We start from the raw sequence: 24723 nt of genomic DNA on the forward strand, positions 1-24723 counted from the left end.
GGTGCTGCGCTGGTGGTGTGGGCTCTTTGGAACATGGGGTCCAGAGGTCAGTGTCCCCAGACTCAGGGTGGTAGCAGCTGTGGGGTGGACTTTGCCCACTCTCTGCGCCTGCATCTCTGGGCTGCCCCTACCTGCCACACCCTGGTGCTGCCTGGGAAACCCTGCGATGGGCAGAAGGAGGACCCAGGTGTCCTGGTCCCAGCCTTGTGTTTACATGTAGCAGGCACGGCCTGTGGCCCCCGTGTGCGGCCCTCTGTGGGGCTCTCTGTGGATCCAGGTGGAATCCTGCAGGGGCTGAGGAACACTGGGAAGGGGCTCAGTGCCCACATGGCATCCCCCTTTCCTTGGGGATATTGAGCACTCAGGCACCTCCCGGGCCACCCTAAGAGCTGGTGACACAAGGACCCCACGCCTGGGTGGGGAACAGGAGAGACAATGTTTCTGTGATGACATACAGACACATGTGATGAAATACACACACACACACCCCTCAAAAACCCAGATAAACACATGCATGTATCCCTCGTGTGTTCGCAGCTACACCCACCCCTGACGGACATGTGGGCAGGGGACACACATGTGACTTTCAAAGACATCCTTATAGGGGAAAGAACGTGGGTTTTGAAATAGGAAAAAAAAAATCTCTTTCTTTGACAAGAAAAGTCTCTTTTCAAAGAGAACTGTATTTTGAGTTCTCTCTGCTACCTACCAGCTATGTGACCTTGGTTTTCTTAGGGACCTTAGCTAAAGATTGGGGTTGGGGGGACCCTGGTATTCCAACAGGGAGTGAAGGGAGGGCGTTGGGCTGAACCAACCCCCCCCCCCCCGCCCCCGCCCCAGCCTGCTTCCTCAGCCTGCTTCTGCTGGGGCCCCTTTCATGGAGCGGTTACAAAGCGGCAGGCAGGCCAGGCTGCTCATGACGGCAGGGGATGCGAAGACTACAGACCATCACGTATGCCTGTTCCCTCCCCTTGTCGTTACTTCTACAAACTGTGTCCTCATCTGCTGTATCTCGTGTGTTGCGGAGAATAAACAGAGCATGGACAGCTTGGAGCAAGCACTAGGGAAGCGTGTTACTACTCACACTCGGGACCACATTTTCCCAGAGCCTGTTTCTCGTGCTGTCTGTCCCCAGATGAGGGAGACAGTGCCATGTGTTAGGTAGGACAGCTTACTCTCTGGGGCCCGGTTTTCTTTTCTGTGAAATGGGGATGAAAACGATACCACCTACTTCATAGAGTTGCTTCAAGGAAGGATTACGTGTACGCAGCATTTTGTGTCCTGGCATACAGTTAGTTGTTGGGAGCTGCTGCCTGTATTGGGCATATATCACATACCATATAATGCAGTTGCAAGCTTCAGATATACATTTGACATTTGAACAACACGGGTTTGAACCGCACGGGCCCACTTATGCTCAGATTTTTTTCAATGGTAAATACCACAGCACTACACCATCCCAGGTAGGTTGAATCCTCGGATATGGAGGGCAGACTATAAGTTATATGTGGATTTTTGACTGCAAGGAGGGTTGGGCCCCTAACCCCCGCGTTGCTTAAGGGCTAACCGTATGTATAAAATAGATGCTCATTTGGGACTGCAAACACATGCGCACACGTCGCTCTCTATCAGGGCCACAGTCCTCACCTCACACTGCCACCCACGTGGCCGAGAAACCTGCATCAGAGTCAGGTTTCTCTGAGACTTGGCTGAGGCCCAGGCCCTGGCTCAGATGTCAGGGCCCCACGTTACTGAGCCCAGGAGCCTTTGTCTCCTCCTTGCGCCTGTCCGCAGCTCCTCATCTTCCTCCTCTCTCCAGGAGCAGCTGGGGGAGGGGAGGGGGGTGGACGTCCTCCCTGGCCCCCTGCCCCATGGAGCAGGCAGCCACACCTGGGGGCCTAGGGCTCCCCTGTAGCCCCAAGCAGGCCTTGGCCCTGTACCAGCACCTCTTCCGGTGCCCTGCAGGCCTGGGCCAGCTCTGGGCTGCCCTGCAACAGGTGAGGGTGACAGGGCACCATCTACGAGGGGGCAGGCTCTCCGTGGGGTCTGACTCCACCTTGCCTCCCCATGTGGGAGACGGCCGGACCTGTCCCTCAGGCCTCGAACTGCTCACCGTGCTGCTGCAGATGGAGCGGAGCCGGCGGGCCCAGGAGCAGGTAGGCGGTCGTCGGCCAGGGAGGGTGGCAGAGCGCAGGGTGCGTGCCCGCTCACATCCTGGCACCCCACCTTCCTGCAGCTCCTGTGGGATTTGGAGCTGCTGACCGGGGCGGGGCTGGGCGTCTCCTGGCCCCCCTGGGCCCAGTTCTGCGGTCTGAGGGACCGGGCCCAGTGTGCGTGGAGCCAGTGCAGCAAGCCCCGTGGTAGGACGGATGGGGGCTCTGAGCGGCGGACGAGTGGGGTGAGCTGGGGTGTGGCTGAGGGCAGGGGTGTCAGTGAAACACTGGGGCACTTGTAGTGGTTGAGAAGTGGAAGGAATGTGGGCTCTGGAGACAGATGGATCTGGGTTCAAATCTCTGCTCTGACGCTCCCTGTGGACCGTAAGCCTGTTTCCTCAGCTACAAGATGGGGAAGATAATAGCTCTTTTTCAGAGCACTGCTGGGAGGATTGTGAACTCATCTGTGTAAAGGATTTAGCACCATGCCTGGCATACAGGACCATTCTGGCTTGCTACCATTCCACAGTGAACTATCTTGGTCAAATCAACAGCGTGGTGACACCTAGAAGCCTTTAGACATGGCTGCAGCAAGGGAGGAAAGCAGGCCTGGCGGTGCCCAGAGGGCAGAGGCACTGATGCCCAGGGTGCCCCGGAGATGAGACCCTGAGCAGCCCCAGCCCCAGGCCCCTCCTTCCGGGGCTGGTGGCTGGTCCCACCCTTCTAGGAAGGAGGGTGCTGTGGTGACTGGGAACTAGGATGTGCCTCGAGTCCTGGCTCAGCCACCAACTGCCTGAGGCCCTTTGGGCAGGTTAGTAGCTTGTAGCAGGAGGGGTGTTAGTCATGACCACTAAGGAAGTATCCAGCCAACACTTTTAGCCAAGACTGCAGTCTCATCTGAAGGCTTCAGTGGGCAGGAGGGATCCATTTCCAAGCTCCTTCACTTGGAGGGGAAGGGGGGGGGTGTCACACAAGGGCACAGTTGCCAGGAGGAGGGATCACTGGGGGCTGTTGTAGAGGCTGCCTGCCACATTGGGGGATGATGCCCTGTAGACTAGGGTACCCCCCCCCAATCCTTCCAGAATTCCAGGCTGTGCCCATCGCCCCAGGCTGAGGACTCCCTGAGCCAGGACCGTCAGCTTCTGGAGGGGTGAGTCTCCCAGGGAATTCTGTCCACTCCGTGTTGCCACACAAAGTGACCAAACACTGGACCCTTTGCCCCGTCTCCCTCCACAGCCCTGCCCAGCGACCCCTCCTCGGGCCCCCAGATCCTCCTGGGGTTCTCACTCAGTTGTACCCATGTGGTTGCCCCACAGCCTCTGGACAGGGTAACCCTGAGTTCCAGCTCCTGGAACCCAGTGGTGGGTGCAGGCGTGGGGAAGGCCTCCATGGACTGAGTTTCGATCTTGGGGTGGGAAGGCTCCGCAGCCTGCTGTGGGTGAGGAGTCTGGCAGACAGGCTGCCCCCAGCCAATCGGAGCCCAGATGCAAGAGGTGCACCTGAGGCAGCCTTTGCACTCCTGCAGGGGGCTGGCAAAGGACCCATCATCAGCCCTGGATCTGACTGAAGCCAGGTTTGCTGCAGACCCAAGGTGGGAGAGCCCTGGCATGCCTGCAGAAGGGCCCACATCTGGTACGTTGACAGCAGGGGTTTACAGCCAGGAGAACAGGAGCCCCTGGGCTGGAGTGGCCAGCCTAGGTTGGGAGGAGCGGGGAAGCCCTCACCCCAAGTCCCAGGATTCCAGTCCATCCTCACCTATTCTTTGCCTCATACCTTTTTGTGGGCTGCCAGGGGCACCCAGGGACAGCAATTCCACCTGATTGGTGCCAGCTGTCTCAGGCACTGTGTCCAGGAGGATTCTGAAGCTAAGCTGGGGCTCAGAGGAGAAAGTGCTGGGAATGACTGTCTGTCCTCCCTGTCCTCCAGCGAGGAGGGAATGGAATGGCAGCTCCAAGCTGCCTAGCTGCCACCCTCATGCCAGGCACTGGGGAGATACAGGGCACAAAAGAGACTTGGCCAGTCAGTTGTCCTCATCCCTGAGGAGATCACAGCCTAGTGAGAGGGTGTGACAATAAACAGGCAATTAGAATTCAGTGGGATGGATGCTGTGAGCCCTGGGCCTGTTAATTTAATTTAAATGAAACAGGCTGTCAAATGATTTGTTAAATAATTAGCCTAGCAAAGTCATAAGCTTTTAATTGTGACATCATGCATGGGAGAGAAGAGGAAAGTGCCGATGATTATTTTCTGATTGACAGAAAAATTTTTACAAGTATATTATCTCTTGGGAATACATTGATGGGAGACATCCATCACAACATTGTAACCGGTGAAATAAATGATCTAGTAAGACAACAGATCAGAATTACAGAGGGACAGGGTTGGAGGTTATTTTCACAGTTCATGGCAATAATTTCTGAAGGCTTGGGAGTTTTATCAGACCTCTTTGTTCAGAACCCTTCAAAAGACAGATTTGTTTTCACAGAGAACATTCCCATTTGGTTACTGTTATGAATGTTCATGTGTCCATATTGCATAAAGATGGCATTTCTTGTGAGAGTTCTCAATTTAAGACCTTACGAGATCAGGTTCTTCTAAGTAGTTTTATGGATGCAAAACGATGCTCCTTCCTCCACAGCTGCAAAGGAGCAGCGACATTTCATATCTTTTTTTAGATTCCTTTCGTTAATTATGAAGACTTGCAGTTTTTAGGCTAGCCTCTGGCCTAAAATTCCACTTCTTGAATTTCATTTGGTTTTGCTGTCGGAAACCAAGGAAGAGCTAAAGAGGATTAGCCTTAATAATAGGAAAGTCAGGTGCATGTTGTGGGGCTGGACAGGCACACAAGGACAAAGCGCGGGTGTCCTTATGAGGGACTGAGGAGCCTGGAAACCAGTCCCTTCCTGCTCCTGGGCCTCCCCTGGCGGTTTTGAGGAAGAGGGTGTGCAGGTTCCTTGGAGGTGGTCCTTGGCTGGGAGGATGAGGAAGATGGGGTCTGCTGCTGGCAGGCAAGCCTGAGAAGCAGGCACATAGCAGGCTGTGTAAATAAAGGTGGAATGATGAACCGCGACAGCCTTGAAGTTCCAACACCAACCCTCAGGGTACCCCACCACCACATCCCCTCACGTGCTGGGGACTCCCTAGGCTTCTTGGTTCCAGTGCTGTGGGATGTGTGTGAGGGCCTGGGACAGGAGCAGAGGGCTCTCAACATCCGTCTCTCTCCCTCAGGTTGCTCACAAGAGCTGAACCTCACCACCAGCAGTAGCTCTGGAGAACCAGGAAGCTCAGAGTTCAAGGTGAAAGGGTCGAAGCGTCCTGGGCAAGACCCCTCTCAGATTGGGGATAGCAGAGGTGGGGTGTGCCTGGGAGGAGACTGCAGGGGTGAGAAGCCCACAGCCAGGTGGAAGAAGGGGCCATCACTGAAGCCCCTTTTACACTACATAACATGGGTTTTACGAATTTAGGAATCGGGCAAGGGCCCTAATGGAAGTGAGGCCCACTGGGGTAGCCACTGGGGTCTCCAGGCTCCCCTGGGGGAAGTGGCCCTGGCACGAGGATTCCCTCACAAACCCGGGAAAGGTGCTCTTCCTTCCTAGGAGCTGGCCCAGAGGGAAGACGGGGAGCTAGCAGGGCCCATGCCCCAGGGGCCCCATCAACCACCATCCAGAAGCCTACAGGAGAAGAAGCTGGCTCAGGGAGCCCCAGGGCCCTCAGGCCTCCCCTCCCAGGGCCTGCCAGAACCCCCGGATCCCCTGGAGGGGCTGAGCTGCAGCCTGGGCCAGGAGAGAGCAGAACTAAAGAAACTGCTAAGAATTGAGATTCCTCAGAGTCAGAGAGAGGGGGCCCCTCAGGATCAGAGAGGGAAGGCCCTCCAGGGGGAGGACAAAGAAGTTCCCCCAAGTAAGAGAGAGAAGACAAACGAGGGTCAGAGCGGGGAGGCCCCTCAGGCTCTGAGGGAAGAGGTCTCGGAAGGTCAAAGGTGGGAGGCCTCCCAGGGTGAGAACAAAGAGGCACCTCGAAGTCAAAGCGGAAGTCGCCTTAAGTGCCGGAGAAAGGAGGTCCTCCCGGAGCAGAGCGAGGATTCTCCTCAGGGCCCGGAAGTGAAGACGCTTCAGTCTTCCGAGGGCAGAAGCCGTATCTCACAAGCCTGGGCGGTGGCTCGGGGAGAGGCACCTACACCGCCCCGGGAGGAAGGCGGCTCCCTGGGGATTCCGGGGGGCTTCTGCAGGCCCCTGGGAGAACGGATGCCGCAGCCTGGGGGAAGGGAGGGCGCGCACCCGCGGGGAAGAACCACGCAGCTGAGGCAGGTTAAGACCGGTGGCCCGAGAGGAGAGAGCGCAGCGGCCGTGAGAGAGCAGGGGCCCGCCCGGGAAGGGGCGCCGGCTCCCCTTACGCCCCCGGGGCCTCCGGCCCGGCTGCCGCTCCCACGCCCAGGAGCGGTGTTGCTGGCGGCCCTACGCACTGGTGGTTCCGAGCAGCGGGAGCGCCCCGCAGCTCTCCCAGGGCATCCGGGCCTGCTGAGCGATCCGCACTCGCTTCGGGGCCCGGGAGGAAGCCCTGGCCCCGCGGAGCAGGAGCTGGGCGGCTCCATGGGGCTCCCGGGCGCCCTCGGGGGGCGGAGGGAAGGTGCCGAGGCCCCCAGAGCCTCGAAGACCGCTTGGCCCGAGTCCCCGAGCAGGGACAGGCGGTCTGCCGGCGTGAGCGCGGCGCAGCAGGAGACGGCTCTGCAGCGGCTGCTGGAGCTGCACAGTGAGGCCAGGCGTCGGCGGCAACAGGACCGCGAGCAGCAGCGGCTCCGGGTGCGCGGCCGGGCCGGGAGGGCGGGGCACCAGGGGGCGGCCGATCGGCTGCTGACAGAAGCCTCCTCCAGGTCTTGGAACGCCTCCGCATCGCCAGGAACCGCCACTGCCGCGTGCATCCCTTGAGACCCCCACCGAGCCCGGCTCAGCTCCCACGACAGGCAAGACCCCTAGGCGAAGGCGGTGGGGCCGCCAAAACCCTGCCTGGGCGGGGGACGGGGCGCGACCTGGGTCCCTTTGACTTGCGCGCACCGCGCACTTGCGATGACACCTGCGGAGCGGGAGGGGCCGGCCTGCCCGGCTGCTGCCCTCTGCTGGCCGCATCGAGCCCCGGGGCTGGGAGGCGCGGGCGCTCAGCGCTCGGCGCCGCCCCAGGAGGACGCGGCCGGGCAGCGGAGCGCCCTGCGGGAGCAGCTGAAGCAAATGCAACGGGAGAGGACCGGGCGGCTGCGAGCCCTCGGGGCCAGGTGAGGGGTTCGGGTGGGGAGGCTTGTGGGGTGGTGGCCGTCCCTTTTCCCTGGCATCTGGGATGAAAGGCCACTCTTTACACAGGAACACCCAGAACTTCCAGCAACTTCTGTGGCCCCCTGGCTCTGAGGAGCCTGCGCCTGGAGAGCATCGCTCACTCTTCCCAGCCCTCTCTGGTCACTGCTGAATCCTCAAAGGGACGATTAAAGAGACGGGGATTTAAGGAAAAAGCAAGAGGGCAACCTGTAGGTCAGAGGTAGTTTCAGAAAGGCCCGGAACGCAGCCTCAGGGCCTGGGGAGAGCCAGACACAGACACGCATGGCACTTTCGGCCCACCACGTGTGTTATTTCTTCTTCCCTCCCCTAAGCCCACTGCCTGGCCCAAGGTCAGAGGGCCAGGTCCCGGGGGTCAAGCAGTGCGAAGGCCCCATTCTTGCGGAAGAAAGATTCAATGCGGCACATCTTGCAGGAGACCAGTTCTTGCTTCACTGGGGGGCCTGGGAAAAGATGTCAGAGGCCAGGAATGGATTCCTGGGAAAGGAACTCGCAGAGCCCGGGAGCCCTGCCTGCGTAACCCTAGGAATCTGCCTGTGTTGTATCCACTTTGTAAGTGTGAAAAAATAAAAAGAAGTGCTTCTGAGGAGTGGGGGCTATGGGGAAACAGGGAGCTGGGCTGGCTGCCTGGATCAGCAGTGATGGCCAAATGCCAGTCAGCTGTGTGCCAGCATTTCCCCCAGCCTCAGAATCCTCCATGGAGGCGGGTGGTGGGACTCCCAGCCGTGCTTGTTACAGACAGAGCTAGACTTCTCTGGGGCAGACAGGGCTTCTTTCTACCTCCTGCTCCCCTTTCGGGGTTCACCTCCTGCTTTCATTTGGAAATTGCTCCCTTTCCTCCCCATTTAGGGCCCTGGGGAAAGTAGGGGGATTTTTTTAGGTAAAATTTCAACTGTGTTTATCACCAGCCATCCACCTTTTCTGTGCAGGAGCTGGAGAAAACATGTGACTGAGTAGTCTCACTTGAAATTCATGACCACAGACAGCAAAGGGACATGTCTCATCGCCCAGAAAACCCACAACACTCCCTGGCATATTCTTTTCCCCACACCTGGACTCTTCATCTCCAGCTGCACCATTGCCTTCGCTCCTCTCCTGCCCAGCCGATGACCATGACTCAATCCAGATGGACAGCCTTCTGGCCAATACCATCTCCCTACCCCTCGCTGTGTCCTCTGCCTTCTCCAGTTTGATCCAGCCCTGGAGCTCCCTGGGTAAGCCCACCCAGTCTCGGGGCTTTAAAGAGCACCTATATTCTGATGACCCCCAAAACTGCATCTTTAGCTCTGACCTCCCTCCATAGGGCGACTCCCATACACAGCCGACTCACCAACACCTCCAGCGCAAAACACCCAACACTGACCTGTCTTCACACACCCCCAGCCCTGCCCCCGCCCCAGTCTCCCCTGCTGTAGCTGCTTCAGCTGAACACCTGGGCATGGCCATTGCATTCTCTTTCCTTGTCTCTTTCAAACCATCAGTAAGTTCTCTTGATTCTTCCTCCAAAACATATCTGGAATCTATTTCAGCTCTACCGCCAATCACCCTAGCCCAAGCCATCGTCATCTCTTGCCAGGATAGCTTAGCCACCTGCCAGAGCCTACTCGTGTCCCTAAAAAGGCCATTACCTACAGAATAGTCAGGGTGATATTTTTTTAAAAAGTGTATCAGTATCATTTACCTGTTTAAAACTCTCCATGGCTTCCCCTCGAATTTAGAGTAAAACCCAAACTCCTCCTCGTCATTTAGCTCACTCAGCCTTTAGGTCCCCAGAGAGGCCTTTCCTGACAGTCCAGTCTAAAGCCGCACACGTGCCCTGTCCCCCTCCCCCACCATGCCTGGCCCTCTCTTGCTCTTATGTTTATGGCCTGGACCCTCCACTAGAATGGACGTCCCCAAAAGGAGTGTCCACGTGCCTTGTGTGTCTAGCGCCGAGAGCGCTGCCTAGCTCGTGGCAGGTGCTCTGTGTTTGTGAGGCGAATAATTTCCGGGAGGTTAGGGCTCACCCAGCTGCCAGCCATATGTGAAGTTGGTGGTGATGGGGAAGAGGTAGCGCCTCTCTGGCATGTCCAGTTTTCGGGTGTTGAGGTAGTGGTAGCGGCCCTGAAAGTCGTGGGAGATGCCTTCATACAGCAGGGCCCGGGTGGCAGGCAGGACTGGGTACATTTCTGGCTGAATAGGAGCCTCCAGGGCAGGGCTGGGGGCCTCGGAAGGAACGGCTTTGGGGGCGGGCAGGGGTGAGAGTGGGGCTTTGGGGGGCAGGGTGGGCAGCTTGAGGGGTACGTGGGCTGCAGTCTTAGCCTTCTGCTTGGCCTTCACCATCGACCCATACTTGCGGTGCCATTCACAGCGCAACACCTTCTCCCTCAGATACTGCTCCTTCCAGAAGTTCTGCCGCACCGTGTCCATGTTAAGTTGCCGAGACATGGTGGCGAAGGAAGGAGCAGGACCAGGGTGACTGCAGCTGAGGGGTGAGCGCAGCAAGCAGAGCCTTTCTGACAGCAGGTGGCTGCCCAGGGATGGTCGCTCGGCAACCGAGCCTCACCTCACACAGGGCCATGCCCTCAGCGCCTCACATGCCTCGCTTGCTGAGGCAGCCTCAGGCCGGGGCCCACTGGCTAAGAGCCTTGATCCCCAAACCTCTTGCTTGACCCAGGCTAGCATCACAGGCTTCCAGGTTTCCTGTGATTTCTGCTTCCTTCCCTTGAGGTCTGGTCCCCTCCCAGCCAATACAGACTCAAGCTGGGGTGCCAGGGGACTGGACGCAAGCCTCCTTCCCTTCCTCCCTGCCAGAGCTGGCTACCTTTAATTCAGACGGCCAACCTGGCACAATCTTCCTGGTCCAACTCCTCTATGCCTGGATCTCTGGCAAAACCTTTTCCATCCCTGCCAGTCAAGTCCACTCCCCCACCGCCTCCCCACAACAGCCTCATCGCACACGTGTCCTTTCTAGCACCCAGCCTCAGATCGGAGAGAAGCAAGAACTACTTTAATTTAACATCAACAAGGACACTGTATAACAGCACAGGGAAGAGGTAATGGAGAGAAGACACTCAGGCTTCCTATACCCTAACCAGCCTTGATTTGAATGGCAGAGGCCCAGCAAACTGGAAGCACCTCACCTAGCCTCTCAGTGGAGTGGGAAGGGGCAGGGAATTGGAACTCAGAGGCTCGAATTTTAGAGGAGGGCTGATGGCAAGCCTGGGGAGAGGCCACATGGCTGAGGGGAGTTCCCTAGCGCAGGTCTTCGGCCGTGAACATGCCCCTGGCCCTGCGCAGGATGGAGTCCTTGGCAGCATCGTAGGGGTGCTCCTTGGATGGGATCTCCAGCACGGCCGGAATGGAGCGCTGGTGGGCATCGAGCGCGTGCCGCACCATCTCTGCGATGTACTGGTTGATGAGGATGATGCCGATGTCGTCCCGGTTTAGAAACTGCCTGTAGGGAGAGATGAGAAGGGAGTCCAAGGCAGCCCACTCTGAGTTGGTGGGCTGGGCTGCAGAGGGGAACGAGCTCGATCCAGAGAGTGCAATGGACAAGGATGCTACACTAAACTCTCTTCATTCTATTTAGAATCAATTTCAGTCCAAAGCTAAGGGCCATGGCTTCTACCTCCCCTGCTTGGAAGGCTCCCAACCGAACAGCTAATGAAGATGAGGGTGCATGCTGGTGTATTCCTTACGCTGCCTTCGGGTAAGAAAGGGAGAGGATAAGAATATATACATCTGTCCCTTTGTATCTGCATAAAGAAAAAGAAAGATAAGGAAAAAACTAAGTGGTTACGGGGTGGAGGAAGGAGGTAATGAAGTAGAAGAGGTTGGGGTGGGAGTGTGACTTCTCAATGTATATACCTTTTAAATATTAATTTGTAAGCCACATGAACACATTAACCTTTCAAAAGAAAACAGATTAAATTTTTTAAGGTTGAGGGGGCGCTGTACAGACCACTGAAGGTCTATGCTGATGAGGGCAGGGGTTGAGTCAGAGGGGAAGTTTGGCCTGAGCCAAGAACGCAACACAGGAAGAGGAAAATCGATAACGAAGGAATCACACTTTCCACACAGAGAGAACCCGACACTGGGCTCTTACTTTCTTGTGATCAACCACCCATTCATTTATTTACTCGATAAAAACTGTTTACTGAGCAGCTTACTCTGTGCCAGACACTAGGGCAGGTTAGACTTGATGATTTCTGAGATCCCTTTTGGTTAGAAACTTGGAAAATTCTTGAAGTAAAATTTGTCCTTCTCTCATGACAACTTGGGTCACTTTACCGGACTGCTTAGAGAGCAGCAGAGATCAGCCTCCCGGGTCAGGGCCTATCACACCCCAGGCAGCAGGAACCAGCCTCAGCCGGTAGCTCGGGGCTGGGCTGTTTAGGGGGAAACAGTGGGAGTGGTTTGTTCCTGGGACTTGGCACAGGGGCCCTAGAGAAGGGGTGTGGGAGAGAATAGGGGGCTGGCACCCTTAACTCTAGCCATCAGGACGCCCCCTGGATTAAGGGACATGCCTGCACCCATATTTTGAAGCTATTGCTCTTAATCCAGAACAGGAAGGGAAGATTTGAAGTGCATGGTCTCAGCAGAAGGTAGGACAGTCCTGATATTGTCCCCTGTGCTCAGGACAACGGGAAATTCCGAAGCCGACTGAGGAGAGCTACACAGGCAGAGTGTAGCCCTGGCTTAAGAAAGGCAGAAAGGGTGGGACTGGGCTCAAATCCCTGCTCGCTCTCGTCTGAATCACAGAGTGTGCCTTAACCTCTCTGAACTTAATTTTCTCACCAGTAAGTGGGAATAACCCCTACCTCACAAGGCGATTGTGAGCCTCTGAGGGAGATGAAAATACAGGAAAGCCCGAGCCCACTGCCCGTGTGTTCACTGAGTGTGTGGTTCCTCTAGGTGTCAACTCGCAAGAGAGTCGAGTGCTTGCAATGCCCGGAGCCTGCTCTACGGGTGAAATGTGGGAGCCCCTGCAGGGGAGCTGAGACTAGCCCCCTCCGGGCCTGGACCCTCCGGACGCTCAGCTCTGGCGGGCCAGGCTTGGCCAAGGGGCTGGCGCCCGCCCGTCACGAGCTCTGTTCCCCTTCTTTCCTGACACACGGTCATGTGACAGGGGGGAGTTTGTGGACCCGACATAGCTCCGGTCCCACCGAGACCCAAAAGGGAACTTGGGACGCGGAGGCCCCCTTTTCGGAAGCGGAGGTGGACCGACTTCCTCGACCCTCTTGGACGGGGTCTGACACTTCGGCCAAGGTCTGGAAGCCCAGGGCCGCCCCCCGCCTTCTCCCCGCGCTCCCACCAGGCAGCTGAAGGTCCCGTTCAGGCCTCGCGGGCTACCGTACCGGAAAGTGTCTTCGATCTCATTGATGGTAGTATCTTTCTCCACCACCAGGAAATTAGGGTGGCGGTTCTTGTTAAGCTCCCCTATGCCGCCCAGCAGGAAGCCAGTCACCGTGTCCTCGTCTCCGATCACCGCAATTAGCTTCCCCCTCCCCGCCATCCTCACAGTCCGGCAACGATCAGCCGCAGCCTCCGGGTGTCACCAAAACCCCGCCGCGGCAGTGCACCTCCTTTTCGGCCGCACCTCCCCCCCGCCCCGCTCTTTAGGCATGCGCAGTTCCACCACTCCGCCTCCCGGGACATGCGCATTAAGAGCAAAAGCGCCTGAATCCGAATACGGCTGCGCCATAAAAGGGAGGTCCGAACCGGGGAGCTACGGTTCCCAGAAGTCCACGCGGCACAGCAGTCTCTCGGAGGCGCGTTCGATCGGTAAGTTCGACAAACTTGTTGAGGCTACTGCTGTTAGGCGCCGAGACGCCAAAGAAAAGACGGTACCTGTTCTCGAGAGTAAGGTCCGAGTCTGTATCGTGTATGTATGTAACTGTGACACAGCTAGTGTTATTTATTCAGTTAATAAAAGGATGGGCAAGTTAATGATGATACTCTGTAGTGAGGTAGAGCGTTGACAAAGCACTGTGTCAATTGCTAAAACGTGAGAAGTACGTGGAAGCAAACATCAGGTGTAACTAACCCATGGGAGAGGGGGCGCGCAGAGAAGGCCGCCAGCAGGATGAAGGGCTAGAGGTGAGGACGAGAGGGTGTTCTCAGGAAGAGGAGCAGCACGTGCGAACACTTAGCGGGGACTAGAGAGAATAAGTGCCTTTAAGAAAAGATAAAGAATTTGGAAGTTATCCTGAGGACAGAGTTGTTCTGAAGCCACTGAAGGATTTTAAGCAAGAGAATGATATGGCCAGGTTTATGTTTTAGCGATAGCATTGAGATCGTGCTGTGTGTGGAGGTAAGACTAAGATGGAGAAACCATTGTGGTAAGAGATGGTGATGGCCAGAAAGAAGCCAGGGAGTGGGGATGGGGAATGTGAGAGTCAGGTGGAGTCAAGAGATATTTAGAGACAAAAATGGACAGAACTGGGTTTGCGGTTGGTTATGTTTGGGAAGTTAGACCAGGTGACTTCCAAGTTTCTGGCCTGTGCAGCTAGGTGGACAGGAGTAACATTCCTCAGGGAGTGAACTCTGTATGAGATGAACATGTCGAAGGAGAGAGGTCCGCTCGCTCCTCCACCCTTTTAACAAAAAGGCGTCCTGCATCTGGCATGTGATTTGCAAGTTTAGAGCACTTGAGACATCCAGATGGTCTGGTCTAGTGGTTATCTCTGTGATGGGCCTGGGATTTGGACATACCTGGTTTGAATCTCGACCCTGCTACTTAGAGGTATGATTTGGGACGCATCACCAAAGTTCTCAGGACCGTGATCTCTTCAGATAATACTATGCCCACCTCATAGGCCGTTAGGATTGAGGTAGAGGCACTAAATGCAGAGCACCTGTGGCCATACTGCAGTTGGGGGAGAGCAGCTGAGCTGGATATCCATAAACACATCCGCTCACAGGTGGAGGGCAGCCGAAGCTGAGGAGGCCAGCAAACCTTGCAGGAAAACGCTCCCATCTGGGGGCGAGGTGGGAGGGAAGGCAGAGAGCGAGGAAGGGTGTGTGTAGAAGCACTTGGCTCAGTGCCTGGCACAGAGCTGACCCTTAACGGCCACGAATGGTTGGGTACTTGAGAAGGGATCCTGCCTTTAAAGGGTCCGTCAGGTAAAGTAGGGAGCTGAGACAGTGCCACGTTTATCACACACGCCTTCATTCAACCAGCATTTAGCAAATGTGGTCATGGAGAGGCTGAGGACACAAGATTGATAAAATACAATTTCTGTCCTCAATTCCCTCGGGACTGAGGGGAGAGTAAAAAATATCACAGGGAGGGAGGTAGACCTACAGAAGAAAGTGGGCCCTAGAAGAGTCTTGCAGGGGAAAGGTAAGAAGAAACTTAAAGAGGAGCCAGGAGGCAGACAGCCTATTGAGTGAAGAGGCGGGGGGAGGGGGTGTTTGGAGCCAGGCCACGTGTGTTGGGTTTTCTTTGGCCTACCCAAAGAATCATTGGGGGATCAGTTGAGTGAAATGCTGCTTTGCCCTGCTCTGGCTACTCAATTGCTCATTTACTCATTGGTCACACTTGTCTGTATCGGACCGCCCAGGGAGCACAGTCTGGTGAGGGAGACCGACCCTCAGATACAAGGTCACAGATGAGGGTAGTAAATGCAACCAGAGATGTGCCCCAGGTCAGTATGAGAGCTGGGGGGCAGGTCTGGGAGGACAGGAAGGGGTTTGGGAAAGCTTCGTGTTGGCCAGGAAGATGAGGAGGGTGGAGAGGCAAGGGTGTTCCTGGGCAGAGCCCCAAACTGCAGCACGGCTGCCTGGGAAACTAGAGGTTGTGGAGAGGGTTAGAGGTGGAGGGTGCAGTGCCCGACTGGGGGCTGGGGGCCTTTTTTTTTAAGATGTTGGGGGTAGAAGTTTATTAATTAATTTTTGCTGTGTTGGGTCTTCGTTTCTGTGCGAGGGCTTTCCCTAGTTGTGGCAAGCGGCGGCCACTCTTCATCACGGTGCGCGGGCCTCTCACTATCGCGGCCTCTCTTGTTGCGGAGCACAGGCTCCAGACGCGCAGGCTCAGTAGTTGTGGCTCACGGGCCTAGTTGCTCCGCGGTGTGTGGGATCCTCCCAGACCAGGGCTCGAACCCGTGTCCTCTGCATTAGCAGGCAGATTCTCAACCACTGCGCCACCAGGGAAGCCCCTGGGGGGCTTTTTGAATGAATGGGTAGGAAGGCTGGTGTCTGAACCTATAGGCCTTGGAGGCCTTGTTAGGACACGTAGACTAGCCTGGAGAGAAGGGAGCCACAGAAGGGCCCTGGGCCAGAGAGGGCCATAGTCCCTGTGATGTGACCCCGCCCTCTGGCTGCAGTGTGGAGGGCTAGTTGGAGGGAGCTGGCTGGTGGGCCAGGAAGGCTAGTGGAGGGGCCAGTTCAGGAGGGAGGACCTAAGCCAGGTCAGGGCTGGAGGTGGGGAGGGAGCAGGCCCAGCTTTGACCCAGGACCTGGCTGGAGTGAAAGGTTCCTGGGTTTGTGCCTGCCTGCTGGGTGAGGAGCATTACTGCTTGAGCCAGTGCTGTTTTAAGGTCCTAAAAATTTTGAGAACATCCTTGAGATCAGGCTGAGTGGAAACTGGCCTCCTGGTGGTCCTAGGGCAGTCTTCTAGAACATAGTGTCCACCTCCCTCTCCCACCCACCAGCTCTCCAGGAATCTGAGGACCAAGCCCACATCCCTGGCATGCCCCCCCAGCCCCTTCTTTCAAGCATTCTGTCAACATTCCAGACCTCCCCAAACAGATGGCCCAGAGGGGGCCGCTCTCTGCCCCAGGCCCTCCCCCTTGACCTGACTCAGTCCTCCAGGGGAGAGGCAGCCAGCCTCTGCCTCCCAGGGCCTGGTGGCCAGCCGTGGGGAGCACACACACAAGGAACAGCCAGGCCTCTGCGACAGGCCGCACTTTATTTGTTTTCCACCTAAACGGCTCCCAGCTGAGCCGCATGACATGTGCAAAAGCCCCCCAGAAAGCTGGGCCTCGCAGTGTGTAAAAAAAAAAGCCCCCCATGGGGCAGAGCTGTGCAATCTTAAAAAAAAAAGAGAGAAATCAGTCCCCCAGGAAGCCTGGCTGGTATCTCAATTGCCCGGGGCCAGGACACGCACCAAGCCTGCTGCTGCTGGGTCCATTTTCTCCTGCGATTGTGCTTTCTCTTCCAAGTCCTTAACGCTCTGGGGTTGTGGCCACCAGAGGGGCCGGATGCAGTCCTCAGTGGCAAGGAGGCCCCGCTGGCAGTGCAGTTTGAGGGCGACCTCTCTCACACATGCAGACACCCCCAGACACGTGCTCCCCCACTGGCCTCAGCCCCGCCAGAAAACTCAGGGCTTCCCTGGCCCCCCAACCTCCAGTTCGCCCTCATGTCACGTCTGAGGCAGGGACACTGCCCTGAGACGGACGAGGCCTTCCAACCCGGGGGGGCAGGGAGGGGGGCAGTGCCACTCCTTCCACCCCCAGGGCAGGTGTTTGTGGTGTCTGATTCTGCGTGCGTGCATCTGGGTGTGGCCTATTTGTGTGTGTGTGTGTCTGTGAGTGTGTGTGGCCAGAGGTGGGGGCCGAGGCCGGGGGAGGCACTTCTGGGATTCAGGGCACATTGACTTTGAAGGGGCTTCCAGGGACACTTTCGTCGCCCCACTTGACGATGAGGATGTAATCCCCTTTCTCCTTGACGGTGTAGGTGACGTTGTACACCCGGTTCCCCATGTGCTTCACATACACCTCCTCACAGGGGGTCTTGGGCCCGTGCACACCCACCATCATCATGTTGGTGCCTGGAGAGAGAGGGAGCGAGGGTCAGGCTCACCCCAGGCCCTTGGGCCCACGTTCCCGCGCACCTGCCCACCCTGGGGGTCTGCCCCCTTTCCCCCCGCTGCCTGCCTGCTTTGCTGCAGTCCACGGTGAACGAGTTCTTCTGGCCCACAAAGGCCTGGGACAGCCCAGGGCCCCGTGTCACCACCTTGCTGGCATCTGAGGAGAACTTGGGGATGGAGCTATAGCTGGAACCCCGACTTGAGGACGACTTGGTCACAGTCTCCACCAGGACCGTGGACGTTTCGTGAAGGCTGTGGCCTCCAGACAGCCGGGGACCTGAGAGGCAGAGTGGGTGGCCACGAGCCTAGTCAGAGGCCTGCTCTTCCCCAGGCGGTAGGCCGTGTGCCAGCGCTGACAGCCCCGCGTCCCCTTCCTCAGATGCAGCGTGCTAGGAGTGGCAGCCCGTTCCAAACGGCTCCGGGGCAGGCTTATCTCGAGGTCTGGAGCCTCGATGGCTCCCCCCACACCCGACTTCTGGGCTTTGCCTGGGACCCCAAGTCACAGGGTAGAGTCCTGCTTTGAAAAGGAACATGTATCCAACTAATCCTTCACGCAGCTTCCAAAAGGAAAGCTGGCTGAACCTTTACTGAGCTCTGTCTTCTTGGAAGCCAGAAATGTGGGAAGAGGAGGGCAGAAAGTTAAGCGAAAGCTTGGGGAGCCGCCGCAGGGAAAAGGTTAGTCAAGTGATGGACGATAAAGAGCAAGGACTTGATTTTTTTAAATGATGTACATGAGTCCACGTGGAGAATGGGGTGACGTGTAAAGCCAGGCCCACTTTATTCCTGGTAACCTGACCCCGATGTTTGGGGCATATGACCCGGATGTGAATGGCCACTGGAGCCAGCCAGTATGGAATGGGCTGGAGGGACCTTCCCCCCACCCAGGACACTCACCTGTGACTTTGGCCTTGAAGGGGCTGCCCACAATGTGCTGGGGGCCACCATACTTGATGGCAATGAGGTAGTTGCCAGGGGCCATGGGAGTGTAAGTGACCACGTGGCCCTCAGGACATTCCCGACAGTCCAGCTGCACCTTGGAGGGGCCGTCGATGGTGACAGACAAGGCCCCCGAGCCCGCATTCAGGGTGTTGACAATGAACTCCGATGACACTCCTGGGGACCAGAGAGGTAGCAAGGGTGTAGACAGGAAGGGCTTGTGGTCCAGAACTGGGATGGGCCCAGGCTCCCCGGAGCAGGTCTCATCAGCGCTGCCCCGCCTCTGGGGCAGACCAATGTCCACCCCTCCTCCCCAGCCCCAGGCACTCACCTGTAGTGCCTCCCTCGAGCCCAGGACCATAGGCTGACACCAAGCCTGGGTCCCCAGCCTGGCTCTGCTCCCCAACTCGGATCTTGAAGGGACTGCCAGGGATATGGGCACCGTTGAACTTGACGTCAATGGAGTGGACGCCATTCTCGTGGGGGATGAAACGGATGGTGTGCTTGTCTGTGGGTCAGACGTTGGTGGGTGAGCCTTTGTCCTTCCCTCCCCTTCCCAGAAAGTCCCAGCCTGGCAGGGAGAGGGCCAGCTCACCACTGTCCAGCTCAGAGACGTAGCACTCCTCCACCGCACCCGAGGGCGTGTGCACCCTGGCATCGATCACGCCCCGGGCACCATTCAGCTGCACCGCAAAGGACGCCGGCTGGTTCACCTTGAGCCCCGTCTCCTGCAGAGGCCACAGAGGGTGCTCAGACTCCTGGCAGGGTCTGGAGGGCTCGTCTCTGCAGCCCGGCACTGATCTCACTGCACGCCCAGCCCAGCTCAGGGAGGCTCTGAACAGGGCTGTGATGGGAGGTGGAGGCAAGGTCTGTGGCCTTGGCATCCACCTGCTATGAGGTGGGGCCACCTGGCTGTGGCTGGGCATGGTGGGGACGACACATGACGTGCCCTGTCCTGGTTGAGGAGGTAAGACCCAGAAACCATAAAGCAGGCCTGTCAGCAGAGAAGCCAGTGCTAGGACGGTGCTGTGTGTGGACTGCAAACAGTAGCTGGGATGAGGAAGGAGGGGTGTGGCCTAGACTGCCCTGGGGGCGCTCGATGGGGGAGGTGGGCCGATGGGGAGGCTCCCAGGGGAGGTGAAGATTGGGGCACAGAGCCCAGTTCTAGAGTAGGGGTAGGGGACAGGGGAGGAGAGGCACAAGGGCTCCTGAGGGGCAGCTGGGAGGGGGAATGGAGTCCCCTGCTGTACAGACACTGGGAGAGAGGGGACATCTGTCTGTCTGGACCTTCCAAGGTCACCGCTAAGTCCCTGGCCACATGGGCCTGCCATCCTCTACTTCTGCCCATCTCTCAGGGTGGCAAAGGGGCCCCCAGGCACACACCTGGAGGCTAGTGACAGTGAGACGGCGAGCGTCGTCTGAGAGGGAGGCCACGGGTACCACAAAAGGGCTGTCTGGGATGTGCTCATCGTTGAACTTGATGGAGACTTCATAGTCACCTGGGGAGGGAAGGCCAGTCAGCACAGGCCCCAGGACTGGGGACAGCAGGGTGGAACCCCCTCCACCCTGGCCTCATCCCAGAACAAGCTCCTGGGTCGGGGCTCAGCTCTGGAGACAGACGTGCATTCCCAGGAGTGTGGGGTGGAGGGAGACAGGGCAGAGAAAGAGCGGCAGCCCAGGTGAAGAGTTGGTTCAGTAGCCCCATCTCCTGCCTGGGCGAGCAGAAACCCAGTCTGGAAGGTCAGGCAGGCCCAGCCCCGTGGTGGACACCCACCTGGTTCCTGCACAACATAGGAGACCCCACAGGAGCCATCTTTGCGGTCCTCAAATGCAATCTCCGCCTTGCTGGGACCCTCCACAGCAATAGACAGGCCCCCAGCACCCGCTTCTCGGGTCCAGATGCTGAACTCGGCTGCAGATGGAAACGGGACAGGGGCAGCTCCTCAGCACCATGGTCCACCCTGGTGGCTGCCCTGCCCCCGCCCCCCGCCCTGGCCCCCTGCCCCTTACCTGGCACGCCGGCCACCCCTCGCTCCAGCCCTGTGCCTCCAGCTCGCACCTTATGGGCACCGCCTTCACCCAGTGGCCCCACGGTGAACTGAAAGGGGCTGCCTGGCACATGCTGGCCGCGGTACTTGACGGTGACCGTGTGGGGCCCCATCTCCTGGGGCACAAAGCGCACACTGTACGCGCTGTCCTCTCCCTCCACGATCTCTGCGGCTTCCGTCTTGCCTGACGGGCTGGTCACCTGTGCGGTCATGTCCTGAGAGCTGGCCTCACCTGCAGCAGGTGGGGAATGTCAGGGCGACACGGGGGCTGCTCCTGGCCCTGGCCCTTCCCTCCCTCCCTCAGTAAAACCCCCTCCTCCACTCAGACCAACAGCCGCCCCCTCTTGTCCCGAGGGACGGAGAGCCCAGCCTCCCTGTGAAGACCCCAGCCCCGCCCTGCTCACCCTCCTGCTGCCGGGTGATGCTGCCAAAAGAGCCCAGGCGTTCCCGGCCCAGGAAGTCCCCGAAGACGGCGGGGAAGGGGTCTCCGCCAACCTGGGTGGACTCCTCCACCCGCACCTCACGCTTGGTCTCTCCGCCCCGAGTCTTGCTGATCTCCGTGCGCTCTGTGCGGGTGTACGTGTGGCTGCTGCGCGTGAAGGTGCGCGTCAGGCGCTCCTGGGCCGACACCATCTGGAACCAGTTCCCTGTGCGACGCATGGAGCCCAAGGCGGGGAGGAAGGTAAGAAACGAGCCAGCAGGACAGAGACAGTGGGGGCAGGCCCTGGGCCTTCCCCATTGCCCTGCTCCCGCCCCCACCCCCACCCCCCGGCTCCTGCCTCCCACCTGGGATCTTGAGGTTGAGGTCACAGGTGCTGCCGATGGTGGCAATGGACGGCGCCTGCCTGCGCCGGGTGATGCTTTCCTTCATGCGGCCCTCGCCTGTAACCTTCACCGTGAAGGGGCTTCCTGTAGGGGAGAAAGGGAGGGTCGGGCGTCTCAGATCACTCGTCGCTGGCCTCCTGGCCTGTCCCAGCAGCAGCTCAGCGCCTTACCAGGCACGTGCTTGTCGGCAAACTTGATGTTGATGATGTAGGTGCCCGGTTCCGTGGGGCAGTAGGTAACTTTGCATGTGCCGTCCTCCATATCCTCACAGTTGATGTCCACCTTGCTAGGGCCTTCAATACTCAGCCCCAGGCCCCCATAACCTAGCAGGGAACAAGGGACACGTCTCCCTCAGTCCCCACTGCTGTTCTGCTCTCCCCTCCCCAAACTACAGGCTCTGTCCAGAACAGGCACCCAAGGTGTATCAACCACTAACAAAAGATGCCTCAGCAGGAGGAGAAGGGGTGAGCCAGGCACTGACCCAGAGGGTCGGGGATAGGTAGTCTGGAAAATTCCTAAGGCAGGCCTCTTGGGTTCTAGTGAGCAACAGAGAGCCAAACTCAGTAAAGCTGAGCTTTCTCTGAAACATGGGAGAAGTGACATGGGGACATTCACTCTCCCCAAAGGGGCCCCAGAATGTGAATCTCAGCAGAGACTGGGCCAGGAAGTTCAGGGAGCAGTGTACGGCCAAGGGGCACGGGGCAGGAAAGGACTAGTCGTCACTGGCGGCACAAGCTGAAATGAGGGGTCTCTGGGGCAAGAAGCACCTGCATTACGAGTGTCCACGATGAACTCCGCCACCTGGAACGTGTGTCCCTCGGACAGGCCCTTGCCCCAGACCCGCACCTTGCTGGCATCCCCGATCTCAGACGGTCCCACCAGGATCTTGAAGGGGCTGTTGGTGACGTGCTTGCCGCTCTTGCGCACGCTCACCACATGCTCCCCAACCTCCTTGGGGGTGAAGGAGATGCCTGTTGGGAGGGAGGTCAGGCATGAATGGAGCCCTGGGCCTGGCAGTGTTCCTTTGCGGCTGCCCCCACCTTCCTCGCCCCCCCCCACCCCGCCGGGCCCCTCCCATGGCCCCGTGCTCACCAATGTGCCGGTTGGGCAGGCGCTTCAGCAGGCAGGGCTCCTCGTTGCCCGAGGGGGCGCGGATGCTGGCGGTCAGCAGGCTCAGGTCACTCTCGGTGATCTTCAGTGACACATCCGTGGAGGTGCCCACGTTCAGCTGTGACGTCCTCATTGAGTCATCACCTGGGGGAGAGTTGGCATGTCAGGCAGTGTGACTCCAGGCAGGCCCTGCCCTCATGGAGATCAGGAGACTTCCTGGCAGCCCCTGCTGGACTCAACAGAGTCTGGGGACCACCCAGAGGCACAGAGAGACCAGGGAGAGCGCAGTCTCCATTCACACCCAGCTCCCCTGGGGATGCCCCAGTCCTGAATGGGTTAAATCCCTAATTTACACGAATGTAAATCCTGAGTCACGTGATTGCATGGAACCAAAAAACTAGACTGGGCCAGACAGCCCATAGCCCTTTCCCGCTGTGTGGCTCTGATCAAGTTGCTTAGCCCCTCTGGGCCTGCTGGCTTCCTCATCTATCAAAAGGGATTATCAGTACCCTGACTTAAAAAACTCAACAAGATTTGTTTTCAAAGGGTGGCTGGATGTTTCTCACCTGCTCTAGAGGATAGAGTGTTCCTTACATTTATCCAAAAATGACCTCTTCCACCTCGAGGGGGCCCTACCCTAACGCCCCGGTGACTTACTTGAACATGCTGGGCTTGCACATCCGTTGTGTGCTGGGGTGTGTGTGGCAGGCTGTGTGCCCACACGTCCACCCACCTGTGATCTTGGCTGTGAAGGGGCTCCCCGGAATGTGCTTGTCGTCAAATCGCACGATGATGCTGTAGTCTCCAGGCGCCGTGGGGAGGTAGGACACGGTGCAGGTGCCATCCTTGTTGTCCTTGCAGGTGATCTCTGCCTTGGACGGGCCCTCCACGGCCAGGGACAGACCCCCTGTGGGTGGAGGAAGGGCTGAGATCAGAGGTCCTGCCCTCACCCCTGCACTGGCTGCCCCCACCCAGCTCCCCTCACCTTCCCCAGCATCCTTGGTGACGATGGTGAAGGTGGCCGGCTTGTTGACCATGCCATGGCTCAGGCCTGGCCCATAGGCACTGACGTGGCGGCTGTTGATGGCATCCACGTAGAACTGCAGGGGGCTCCCTGGGGGTGGTCGGAGAAAGGGGGCTGGGTCAATAGTGAGGACAGGAGCTGCCTGAGCCCACCTCAGCCCCCGCACCTCCCCACAGGCTCCCTGCTGAGCCCTGCATCTCTGCCACAGGGGCCTCCCACCAGGGCACCAGACTTCCCAGGCCTCACATGGTGTCTGCACACAGCAGGTGCTCAATAAAGATTTGTTGAAAGAAGGCAGATGAGGGTGAAGTCACTATGGGCTCCTCTCAGCCCAGCCAAGCCCAGCCTGGCCCCCGACTCACCAGGGATGTGGTTGCCGTCATACTTGATCCCCATCTGGTGCAGGCCTTTCTCGGTGGGTGCGTACCTCACCGTGATGGTGCCATCCTTGTTGTCAGTGATGCTGGGCCGGGCGGTCTTCCCAGAGGGCATCCGCACCTCCCCTGCCAGGCAGAGGGTTAAGTGGGGGACCCCAGTTTCTCCTACCTCAACCCCCTTTGCTGCCCCAGGCCCCCACTCCTGTGTGGTTCTGCTTCTACCCCAGAGGTCAGGCACCAGGAGACAGCCTGGAGCGTCAGGATGAACCCTGACCTGGGAGACAGAAAGCTGGAGTCTGAGTTCCAGCTCTGCCCAACTTGCTGTGTGACCCTGGGTAGCTTGCTTCCCTGCTCTGGGCCTGGACGCAGGTGTCCTCCCTTTGAGCCCTCATGCCTCAGGGCCCCGGGGCAGTACCTGTGAGCTCCCCTTTCTGCACAGTGAAGGGGATGACCAGGTTGAAGGGTCTCAGCATGGACTCCATTGGCTCCACGGGCACCACTGGCTCCTCTGTGGCCTGTGGCAGGTGAGAGGGAACAGTCATTGGCTGGGGAAGGCCTGGGGAGCTTGGCCTGAGCCATGACTGAAGTCAGAACAAATGAGCAAAGAAAAAGATGGTTAATGGTGAAGCCAGAGGGCAGGAGAGGCGTGTCAGCTGCAAGAGAAGAGGTGCCGCGCCCAGCCTGGGGATCCGTCTGCCCAGCCTGACTCCCGCCTGCTCCCCCAAGATGACGCCAAACCATGCCCCAGTCCTGGCCCCTGAAGAAGAGAAGAAATGAAGGAAGAGGAGGAGGGGGGCGAGGTGTGGCCCGGGTGGGAGGTGGCAGTGCCCAGTGTGCGGGGTAGGTACTGGGCCTGTGCAGCTGCTCAGTCAGAGGGCTCCTCCACGCGGGGCATGGAGTCTCACGCCTGGGAAGCCAGGCGCGGGAGGGCACAGGACGCAGCAAGCCGGTACACGCCAGCTCGAGTGACCACGAGCTGACGCAGAGAATGGCCCAGGGACCTGAAGTCCCGGGCTACCCACAGGGCAGGATGGATATCTTGGGTGCTCTACCCTCTGGAGGGCTTCATCGTCCTGCACGGCCACCCTGGGGAGATGTACAGGGACAGTGGGCCCGGGGGTCAGAAGGAACACGGC

The 24723-nt window shown here is 58.3% G+C and overlaps 3 protein-coding genes and 1 long non-coding RNA gene across 6 annotated transcripts in view; 1 reads left to right on the forward strand and 3 right to left on the reverse strand.

Annotated features, from left to right (window-relative positions):
- The first annotated feature begins 6893 nt into the window (after positions 1-6893).
- LOC309827366 lies at positions 6894-7618 on the forward strand. Its single transcript, XR_014297212.1, has 3 exons — positions 6894-6952; positions 7024-7419; positions 7515-7618. It is a non-coding gene; the product is annotated as an uncharacterized lncRNA (long non-coding RNA).
- Positions 7619-7807: 189 nt separating this feature from the next.
- SPMIP1 (sperm microtubule inner protein 1) lies at positions 7808-9901 on the reverse strand (the record flags this gene model as incomplete). The annotated part of the gene is made up of 2 exons (XM_082661980.1): positions 7808-7917; positions 9481-9901. The coding sequence occupies 2 exons, from the start codon at positions 9899-9901 to the stop codon at positions 7808-7810; spliced, it is 531 nt and encodes a 176-aa protein (XP_082518106.1).
- Positions 9902-10441: 540 nt separating this feature from the next.
- On the reverse strand, positions 10442-13090 carry ATP6V1F (ATPase H+ transporting V1 subunit F). The gene is made up of 2 exons (XM_082661981.1): positions 12814-13090; positions 10442-10910 (listed from the first exon to the last, which is right to left on the reverse strand). Exons 1-2 carry the CDS (start codon positions 12969-12971, stop codon positions 10709-10711), a joined length of 360 nt encoding a protein of 119 aa, XP_082518107.1. The 5' UTR covers positions 12972-13090; the 3' UTR covers positions 10442-10708.
- Positions 13091-16356: 3266 nt separating this feature from the next.
- Positions 16357-24723, reverse strand: part of FLNC (filamin C) — a 28144-nt gene continuing 19777 nt past the window's right edge. For 2 of the 3 annotated variants that reach the window (XM_082661636.1, XM_082661635.1), the window contains 17 exons: positions 24003-24102; positions 23573-23713; positions 23172-23300; positions 22920-23093; positions 22169-22330; positions 21844-22047; positions 21247-21399; positions 21038-21160; positions 20656-20898; positions 20214-20483; positions 19978-20115; positions 19587-19702; positions 18799-18931; positions 18535-18711; positions 18162-18380; positions 17335-17544; positions 16357-17228 (listed from right to left, as the gene is read on the reverse strand). In XM_082661636.1, the coding sequence (XP_082517762.1) occupies positions 17041-17228; positions 17335-17544; positions 18162-18380; positions 18535-18711; positions 18799-18931; positions 19587-19702; positions 19978-20115; positions 20214-20483; positions 20656-20898; positions 21038-21160; positions 21247-21399; positions 21844-22047; positions 22169-22330; positions 22920-23093; positions 23172-23300; positions 23573-23713; positions 24003-24102 (2880 nt within the window). In that variant the 3' untranslated portion in view covers positions 16357-17040. Of the gene's footprint in view, positions 17229-17334; positions 17545-18161; positions 18381-18534; positions 18712-18798; positions 18932-19586; positions 19703-19977; positions 20116-20213; positions 20484-20655; positions 20899-21037; positions 21161-21246; positions 21400-21843; positions 22048-22168; positions 22331-22919; positions 23301-23572; positions 23714-24002; positions 24103-24723 lie in introns of all 3 variants that reach the window. The other variant, XM_082661634.1, reaches the window with a different exon arrangement.

This window comes from Grampus griseus (genome assembly GCF_964374135.1).
Source record: "Grampus griseus genome assembly, chromosome: 9".
Taxonomy (NCBI): domain Eukaryota; kingdom Metazoa; phylum Chordata; class Mammalia; order Artiodactyla; family Delphinidae; genus Grampus; species Grampus griseus.